Source organism: Haliaeetus albicilla, chromosome 23, assembly GCF_947461875.1.
Source record: "Haliaeetus albicilla chromosome 23, bHalAlb1.1, whole genome shotgun sequence".
NCBI lineage: Eukaryota > Metazoa > Chordata > Aves > Accipitriformes > Accipitridae > Haliaeetus > Haliaeetus albicilla.
Genome location: NC_091505.1, coordinates 12,386,417 through 12,395,902, shown reverse-complemented (window position 1 = coordinate 12,395,902; position 9,486 = coordinate 12,386,417). Strand labels below are relative to the sequence as shown.

General features: G+C 51.3%; 1 protein-coding gene across 2 annotated transcripts in view; it reads left to right on the top strand.

Moving 5' to 3' along the window:
* The first annotated feature begins 3,864 nt into the window (after window positions 1-3,864).
* Window positions 3,865-9,486, top strand: part of LOC104322482 (gamma-aminobutyric acid receptor subunit beta-4) — a 76,508-nt gene continuing 70,886 nt past the window's right edge. The window contains exons 1-2 of one of the 2 annotated variants that reach the window (XM_069811166.1): window positions 3,865-5,330; window positions 9,379-9,467. In XM_069811166.1, coding sequence (XP_069667267.1) covers window positions 5,251-5,330; window positions 9,379-9,467 — 169 coding nt within the window. In that variant the 5' untranslated portion in view covers window positions 3,865-5,250. The remainder of the gene's footprint in view (window positions 5,331-9,378; window positions 9,468-9,486) is intronic. The other variant, XM_069811165.1, reaches the window with a different exon arrangement.

The window sequence follows — 9,486 nt, the reverse complement described above, 5'->3', positions numbered from 1 at the left end:
AGTCGCTGTCAGCCCCATCTGACATGGGGACAGTGACTTGTGGTCTTCTCCTGCCAATGCCTGAGGGTGATTAGCTGGCCCTGTAATTTCTGATGGAGCATTTGTCCTGCAGGATAGCTTGAGGAAAAACCTTTCCTGCCAGAACTTAGAGCTGGAATTGCAAAGGCAATTGGTGAGTTCAGTCCTGGATGCAGCTGCAGCAGGAGACAGAGGCTGTGTGCTACACTGGGTGGGAAAGCTTCCCTTGCCTCTGTCCTTCTCTATTTCCACCTCATGAGGTGCACTTCATTTCCTTTCACGGTGATTTCCACGTTACACACAGGAATGCCAGCTCTAAGGCTGAATATTTTCTCTGTTCCTGCAGAACTTTAATAAAAGTTCTGGTTTAGTGCCTGTTTTGTTTTGCTTTCTCTTCTTTTGTCCTTTTTCTGCTTTAGAAGAACAACCATCGTCTGCTGGGAGTTGTTGGCTTGACAGAAGAGCCAGCCATCCTGCCAGCGGGGAGAAGGGACCAGGAAGATTTTCCACCTTGATGGCAAGCCCTTGGGAATAACAGCACTTACATGATAATCGTGATGGCAAGGAAAAGAGCTTCTCATTCCCTCCTGCAGCGAGGCAGACACATGACACCTCCTCAGGGCAGGAGGTGGCACAGCTAAGTGGTACTGGTGGACCTGTATTTTGGATGCTCCCTAGTGCTAGTTCTAATTATGGTATTTCCTAATGTTGGATACTTTCTACTGAAATATCTACCCAGAATCCATTTGCTGAGTACATCTGCATGCTTGGAGAGGAGGTCTAAATCATGCCTTGGTGCTGGGAAAGCTCAGCCTCCCTCTCTTTCCCTGTTTTTGCTAAAAGGTAGAGACAATCTGATTCACTGCGTTGCTGCTTTACTTGTGCAAACCCCTCAGGGCAGCACTGATCCTTCTCTCCCATGCATGAATCCAAAGGTGGAGGTAGCACACACTTGAAGATTCAGTAAGTGGTCAACTGTTAGAAACCGTGGAGAAAAAAAAAAGAAAAAAGGGGGAAAAGAAACAAGAAAAAAAGAAAGGAAATTGCACTGTATGTGGTGGCTGTAGACCATAAGCCATGATCTGTAGAGGCTTTTGGCACAACACTGTCACACTGACTGTGACTTGGAGTCAGCAGTGGCCACAGGATAAGAAGGGAGGTCAGGGTGTGGAGCTTGTGGCAGAGCAACAAGTAAGAGAGGAGTGAGAATGAATTTTTTGATAGTGGAGGACAGCAAATGGCCATGAACACAATCTTCCATGGCCTCTTCAGGGTGGTTACAGCCACAGCATGTCATCTCCAGCAGCCTCTCCCAGCTCTTTTCAGACTCAGAATATGAACTTCAGAAAAACCCACTGCTGGGCTCTCATGGGAGAGCAGATAGCCCCCAGCAAGGCAGGGAGACCCAGCCTTTGGGATTCTGGGAGGGACTGAAGTATGCCTATCTTCCGGAGGGCAAGAAACAAACACCTCAGTGAGCATCATCACGTGTCAATGTGCATCAGCCTTAATGAGACTCAGCAGACATGGGTGACTAATTCCAAAGCAGTCCTTTATTCATGAACATGGCTTCAGGTAGATTATTCAAGAGCACACAACAGCTTCTTTGAATGCATTCACTGCTAAGCAATTGGCTTTCCAAAGTTTCCCGTTGTGGCTGAGTGGTCAGATAATTCATGTGACACGGTTTCTGCTCCCGACTGGGTGAACTTGCAAGCACAAATGTCACCATTTGTGAGCATAATTTTTCCCTTCATGTATGCCTCTGACATTTGCTTTCCACTTACCTTTTTGCCAGTAACATGCAATCATAGCTGGTGGGAGAGAGCAGTGCTAAGGCCCCAGAAAAGGGAGGAGTGGAAGGGCCCAGGAGGGGCTAAATGGGGCCCCTGGTGCCCAGAGCCTTGGCAGAGGCAAATGCTTCTCGACTCCCCAAGAGCTCTTCCCTGGTACCCAGCAGCTTAATTCAGAATAAGTGCCCTCAGAAACACACTGCTGCCAGGAGACCTGTGCGCTGGCAGCAGCAGCTGATGTAAATACCATACCTGTACAACAGCCGACACCTGAGTGGCACTGGGCAGCTCATCCCAGGCTCAGGGCTCCCGGTGGTACTTGTGCACATGGGGAGATCTCGCAGAATGCTGGCATATCCGTGCCATGGCTGGCTGTGCCCTGCACTGCAGAGCCAGGCACACCGAGTGAGGCACAAGTGACCACACAGGAGACAAACTGCCCTGTGTAAATGGTGGGACCAGCTGCTTTTCAAGTTGGGATTGAGCCTGGCCGAGCACAGCCCAGATCTGCTGGGCTGGTTCCTCTTGTTCAACAGGCACATGAGGAAACCTTATTGCTTTGGCCTGTCTCCCCACAGCCCTTTAAGCAAAGACGAACCCCTCAGCCACAGGAATCAGGGAGCCACAAGCTTCTGGGGGAGTTGACAAAGCGTGTATTGCTCATGACACCAGGGCACATGGAAGCTAGGGCACATCCTGAGGGCATACACCATCAGTACAGCAGTCAGTCCAGCGCTGAGAGCCTAGGCAGACAGGCAACGGTTGCTTTGGGCTACAATGCAGCTAAATAGCACCAGCCATAGCCGGATGCCATGGATGAGTCCCTGCATCAAACTGCAGCCTGGGACGCCACAGCGAGTGGTCTGCAGTGAAAGCCCATGGGTAGCGGTGCTGCATCCCAGCCCCTGACTCCTCACACGTAGACACAGTCGCTGGCATGTGACAAGTGCCACTTATCTGCTTTGGCCTGAGAGAAAACACAGTGGGAGATCACTGCTCTGAGCTTAACTCGCAGAGGTCTGGAGGAGCAGGGGTCGGCTGGGCTCTAAATCAAGCAGAGATCATTTTCCACCAGCTTCAGCAGCAGGTGAGAAGACTTTTTCCCCTCCTGTTCCAGCACAGCCTTGTTGTAAATGCAAAACCTTCCTGAAGCCCTCCTTTTCCCCACAAGCCTCGCATGCTGGCTGCCCACAGGACCTCCCTTTTGTGACAGGAGCCGCAAGGGAGATGATGGCCTGAGCTGTGACACCAGGACAGTGCATCACACAACCCAGCTTTTCCTTGGTTTAATGTCTCTGCGTCTCAACAGCTCAGTCTGGCCTGAAACTGGGAAGCTCTTCAAAACAGTCACTCTCCATCCCCCTTTTTGGGAGAAGGAGTTGCAGCATACATGATCTGTGGTGTGCCTCTGATGAGGAAACCATGAAGAGCCATGCCAAGCATGACGGAAGGGAGCATTATGAACCCCAGAGCCAAGGATTTGCCCAGCCAGGGCTGGGGCAGATCTCCCTGCAGGGAAGGGCAGGACAAGGGCACTGCCCAGCGGTCACTGCACATTGCCCTGTGCCTCTTCAGAGGCATTTTGGACCTCGTCCTGCCCAGCTGCAGTGACACATCTGCTCTGCCCTCTTGGCCCAGAGGGCTTTGGAGACCATCCACACATGGATGTCAGCCAGTGCCAGGGGAGGGGAGACTTACCTGCTCGGAGGGTCTGCTCTGAGCTGCCAGGCAGGTACAGAGGAGACAGCATCTGGGACGGTCCTGGTGTGAGAGCTAAGACATTTCCTCCTTGAGCCACGGCTTCTGCTCTGCATTCAAAGTGCTGCTGGATCTCTTCTTTTTCCTAGGAAAAAATCCTCCATACGTTACTGCATGTCTGATGTAGAGCTCCTTAATTATATTACTTTTTAAAGATATAGATCAGAAGCTGATGCACAGGAGATAGTGACCGTGAAGATTTCAATGGGTGTTACCATTTCAGCAGGCAAAGCCACAGCACCGGGAGCTGATCCTCAGCAGCATTTCTGGAAGTTCAGGTTCCCTTTTCCCACAAACTGTATTGTACCCATAACACAGCACCCCCCAGGGAAAGCTGAGTATCCCTGGCCTGGGGAAGCCTCCAGCCCCACCAGTGGCTTCAGATCTTCCCTAGTGCCCCAGGAGAAGGCCACCAGGCCACTGTGCCCCATGGCATGGAGAGAGTCTCAGTAAAACACTTTTTTATCTCTGTGGCTCAAGGAAGAAGCTCAGCCTTTGCTGATCACACTATTTCAGGCAACGACAGCACCCATCAGTGCTTGCAGCTGAGCCACTCTTGTCCAGGCACATCCCCCCGCTTGCCAAAATGCCATCACCTTTCCCATCCCCTCCCCTGCTCCCATATCCCTGGGAAAAAATGAAAAAAAATCCCCTCTGCAAGCCAGCAGGGGTTAATGTTGTCAGCCATGACGTCAGGATCCCAATTTGTCCGGAGAGTCCCCCTCCCCATCCACAAACTCCCTCTCTCCTCCCCTCCTCTTGTGACTTTGCAATGAGCAGCAAAACTCCACAGGAGCTGCGGCAACAGCACTAGGGAGACATCCAGTCCTCCCTCCGAGAGCAGCCCTTTCTGCAGACAGGGATTTATTTATTTTCTACACATGCATATATGTATTTATTTATTTACTGGGTTGCATTTGTTTTCCCTTTTTTTAACCCTTTCAGAAAAGCCCCAAAGCTTCCAAGTGATGAGCCTGAGATTTCCCTAAAATAAAATAACTGCACAGTGGGGTTGGGTTGCTTCCCCTTCCCCCTCGGAAAATAAAGAGGGAAGGGGGAGCAAGTAGGTAGAATCCAGAATAAAATCATATTGCTAGATAACTCACACCTCCCCCCTCACACACACACACACACACACACACTCACACACACTCTCTCTCTCTCTTTCTCCTCCTCCTCTTCTCTGAAGGTGGGTAGCAGGAGCCATGCAACATCTGCAGAACCGGATGGCAAAAGAGCAGGAGGAAAAATAATCCAAGTGGAGTGCTCAGGAGACACTGAGTTCTTTTTTCCTTTTTCTTTTTTTTTTTTTATTTTTTCTTCTTCTCCTTCTTCTACATACCTGTGAGATTCGATTTCACATTTTGCTGAGCCCATTTTGGGGCATTTTATTTTTCTTTCTCTTGGGATTTTCTCCATTGCCAGAGGATGTCTCTTGTTGAGAGGATGCTGAAAGGAAGAAGAAACGAATTCTTTGACTGGCACTGAAGGAGGGGGGGGGGGATATTTTTCCCCCACATTTTTTAGTTTTTTCATTATTCTTTTTCTCTAGGAAATCATTAACGGGGGGGGTTGGTTTCTTTTTTTCCCTCCCCCCCTTTTTTTGGAGGGGGATTTCAGAGATCCATCCTTCTTTCCCCTCCCCTCCAAAGATTTTTTTTCATCCTTCGTCTTTGTGGAAATGTGGACATTTCAGGCAGACAGATTGAGTGGAATTGTCTCTGCTTTAGCAGCTCTTTGTCTCGCCTGCTGTGCGCAAAGGTAAGGATTGCGATCCCAGGCTGCAGGGACAGGGGGGTTGAGACGAGATTTGTTTGTTTTGTTTGGGGTTTTCTCCATCGAGCTCTATGTGGTAAAGGGGAGGGGGTTCTTTCCCCAAATTGCTTCCCCTGCTGCCTGCTGTTGTTATTTCCCAGCCCGTGTCATTTTAGGGGGAGGAGGGATGCTCATACATGAGATGTGGAGCAGGCTCTCTGCAGCCGGAGCCCACCTCGCAGCCCACTTGCAGCGCGTCCCCTTGCTCCCCCCCCCCCCACCGTACGCGACCTGGAGGAAAATGGCAAAATGAAGCATTTTGCTGGGGAACATGGTGTCCGTAGGAGCCGACGGAGTGCACGGCACCGAGCTGTGTGCATACGCACCCCAGCACAAGGCTGCCTTGGCCATGCCTGTGTCGGCACACACACGGTGCACACGCAGCCACGCTCACATCCAAGCGTGCTGTGCCTGTACCAAAGCCCTGGCTCTGCGGTGTACGGGAGGCAATGCCTACGTCTGTGCCTCCACGCAGATTTATGGCATGCAATATAATCATCCGTGGGTGCGATCCGTTCAGATACACCCCTGCTGTGCACATTCATCCATGCCCATTCGGGTGCACACGCATGTGTATCACAACACACCTACAGAGCACGACACTCTTGCCTGCTCTGCGTATAGCCGTGTAAATGGTTGCACTAAATACCCTGCATACTCAAGCTGCAGCTATTCCTGGTACATGCCCTGGGCGCTCTGAGTGATCCAAGCAACCAGAGGTGCAGGCACCCATCCAGCCTGGACAAGGTGTACAGAGCACACCTGTTTGCTCTGACACAGGCGTTTATCCACTGCCTTCACACACAGGAGTAGCGCTGCCTACTCCTCCTCACCCTCCCTTCTCACACATGCGGGCAGGTGGGTTTGTACCTCTGTGCTGACGGCGTGCATGAAGTCTGTTGCGGGGGAGCTGTGGCATTTCCTTGCTCAGCCATGCACACTGAGCAGTGTGTTCCCGACACACAAATGCAGGTCCCTGCACAGGCTTGCAGATCTGTGTATACAAAGATTTATGTTCCCATAGTTATAAACATGCACATGCGCAGATTCGTGCCCACCTTACCCACACCATTCATGCGTGGTTCCACTGTGTATGGACAAATACACAGGCATGCTCAGAGGCAGTGTCCAAGCAAATGTGTAAAGAGTAATGCCCATACCAAAAGCCTTTGCTCAGATGTGTCCTTGCATGTGTGTTTGTATCTGCTTATGTCCAGGACTGATATTCACCTATAGTCTGCGTGTGTATCTGTGCACACCTTGGAGACAAAACACTCTCCCATGTGCACATGCCTTCAGCTACTCCCACACATCCCAGCCAGCAGCACAGTGTGCATATATGTAGACGTTTGGCTGCAAGTGTACGTGTATATGCAAAGCACATGCACACCCACACAGAGTCAGGGACACAGTATTCAAAAATTCAGTTCACAGGCTAGATGTATGTGCTCCCTAAGCGGATGCAGACCCATATTTGCCAGGAATAGCACTTATATGCAGCTGCTCACCCGCAGCTGGGCAAATGCACAACTTGACTGTTCAGCGGGAGGAACGTGACTTTTCGAATCAAAAGGAGCACTGAGGGGCAAGAGACCTTGCCCTTAATCATGACACCAGTTTATGCCCTCACTGGGCCAACTTGTAGCTGGTAAGGAGGAGAGTCCCTATATCCCCTTTCCCACTTTGCCCCTTTCTGCAGGGCCCCTGGCACATTGGTTACAGTCTGTGCCTCAATTTCCTTGCCTGTATTAGGGAGGTAACACTGCTTCCTGAGTTTATGTCCTGTGTGAAGCTAAACAGAAGTGTCTAAATTGATAGAGAAATACACAGTGTCTATATTATGAATACGGAAATCTACGTACCTAGGAATGACTGTCCACAGATAAACAAATCCTGGTGCACATCATCAATCCATAGTGAGCATATATACACAAGCATGTTGCAAAATCTCACATAACTGCATAGAAATCCACAGGTGCAAGTGGACCTTGCAAGCCTAGACACAGTGTGCATACCCCTATGGCCTTTTTACAGTGATTAAAGCAATGAAATGGAGAGCGCTACACCTCTAAGGTGCACGCTCAGGAACACAGCTCAGACACTTCTGCCCCCAGCACAAGTGCTGAACAGTTTGTCCATGCACCAAAGCTGGGCCCGGGAAGCGTGCTGTCTCACATTTGCACATCCCTGTTCGGTTGAGAAATCCCAGCACGTATACACCCTGTGCATCCAGAGCTTTAACGCATGCCCAGACTCCCCAGTGGTCCCACATGCCTCCACCCACACCTGTATGGAGAGTCTGGGCACCTGGGAAGCCAGTCTCAGGCACCCACAAATGCCTGTTTCTGTGCTCCTGCATAAATTGTGTCCACAGCCCAGTGTATCATCATAACCCAATGGAGCAAGATCTGCACTCACAGTCACCTCCACACAGACTTGGATGCAGTCACACACATGCACACACATTTGTGCATGTTTCACAGCTGTACCCTTGAGCTCCAGTGCTTTCATGTGTCTGCATGTCTGTGTGCACAGGCAGGGAGTCTATACATCCTTCGTACAGTCAGGAAAGCATGCATGTCTCGGGGGGGGGGGGGTGTGTGTGCAGACACATGGATATGTCAATGCAAACCCCGGTGTCCAGTGAGGCACTGAGCTGGCTGACAGAGGTAGTGCTATGGTGCAGCTTTCCACCTTGACTTGGATGGATGTGGGAGGTGGTGTTGGTAGGGAGACATGCTGTTGGGGTGGGTGACTGCAAAGAGCAGCAGTTGTCACCGACAGGGTCTCTATTCTCATGCAAAGCAGGGGACGAGGGTGGCACAGAGGCTGGGTATTCAGGCACAAAACCTATAAACCCCGCAGTACTGAATAGGTTCGCTATTTTTAGCATCCTTTGCTTTCTGGTTTCCCACCTTCAGTTTTGCTTTGGCTCTTGGGCTGTTTTTAGAGGGAGCTTCCTTCTTGCTGAAACGGCTGGAGGAGCTGGATCAGTGTTAGGGAGGATGGCTGCCCCACTGTGTGCAAGTCAGAGGGTCGAGAGGGGAAGTATCGCTGCTCTGGAACACAGAGGGAAAGATGGAATCTCCTTCCCTGCCTCTGTCTCTTGATTTGTGTTGCTAAGAAGTCACTCAGTGATGCTGAGTGACAGAAAATGAATTTTTACACGCCAAAAATCAGGCGTATGTTGAGGCCATAGAACAAAAGGAACAGTCTTTTTTTCCTTTACTTCAATAATATGAAGAAATACCTGGGTGCACTAAGAAATAGAGGTTTCACTGGTGCTTGTGACAGTGCAGAGTGCCTGCTGAGGGGGGAACTTGTGTAGTGGGGACCTCAGTGCATGACAAGTCCATGCTGTGCAGTGTGAGACCAGGAGCAAGTGCCCAGTGTGGCAGGGGAAGGGGAGTAAGCCCTGCAAGAGAGAGCCTGCAGCCGTCCCGTGCACACCTTGGTGGAACAGAAAGGGCAATTTCTGCCTGCGTGTGTGTGTGTGTGAGTGTGCACCCACCTACGGGCAGGGCACAGTGAGGCACCCCGAGTGCGCGGGTTGGTGGCCAGGGAGAGAGCGTGCATAGTGAGTGGTACCTACATTGAGGGGTGCACCAGCCCAGCGGGACCGCTGGGATGCAGGCACACACCAGGCAGAAGCACAGGGGATGGAGTTTGGGGTACCCAGGAGTTGGAGTGAGCCGCAGAAGAGGAGCCAAAATACCTCCTGAGACTCCTGTGCCACCCCACAGAACAGCTTAGGACCCCTGGCAGCCCTGTGGGGCTCATGTGCAGGTCAGGGGCTGAGAGCTGTGCCAGGGACAGAAAATATGAGTGAGAAAGGGAACGGGGAGACTCTGCCCATGGCTGGGGTGTCTGTAGCACACACAGGTGCTTTGGTGCCATGAAGCGTGAGGGATGCTGCTGCGGTGCTGCCTGGGCAGGACCCCCGCCCACGTGGCTGCTGACACATGGATGACAAGGACTCTCTTTTGTCTTTCAGCCCATCCACTGGGAATATTTCTGTGGTGAAAGAGATTGTGGACAAACTGCTGAAGGGCTATGACGTCCGCCTCAGGCCTGACTTTGGAGGTATGGTGACGGCCGGTTG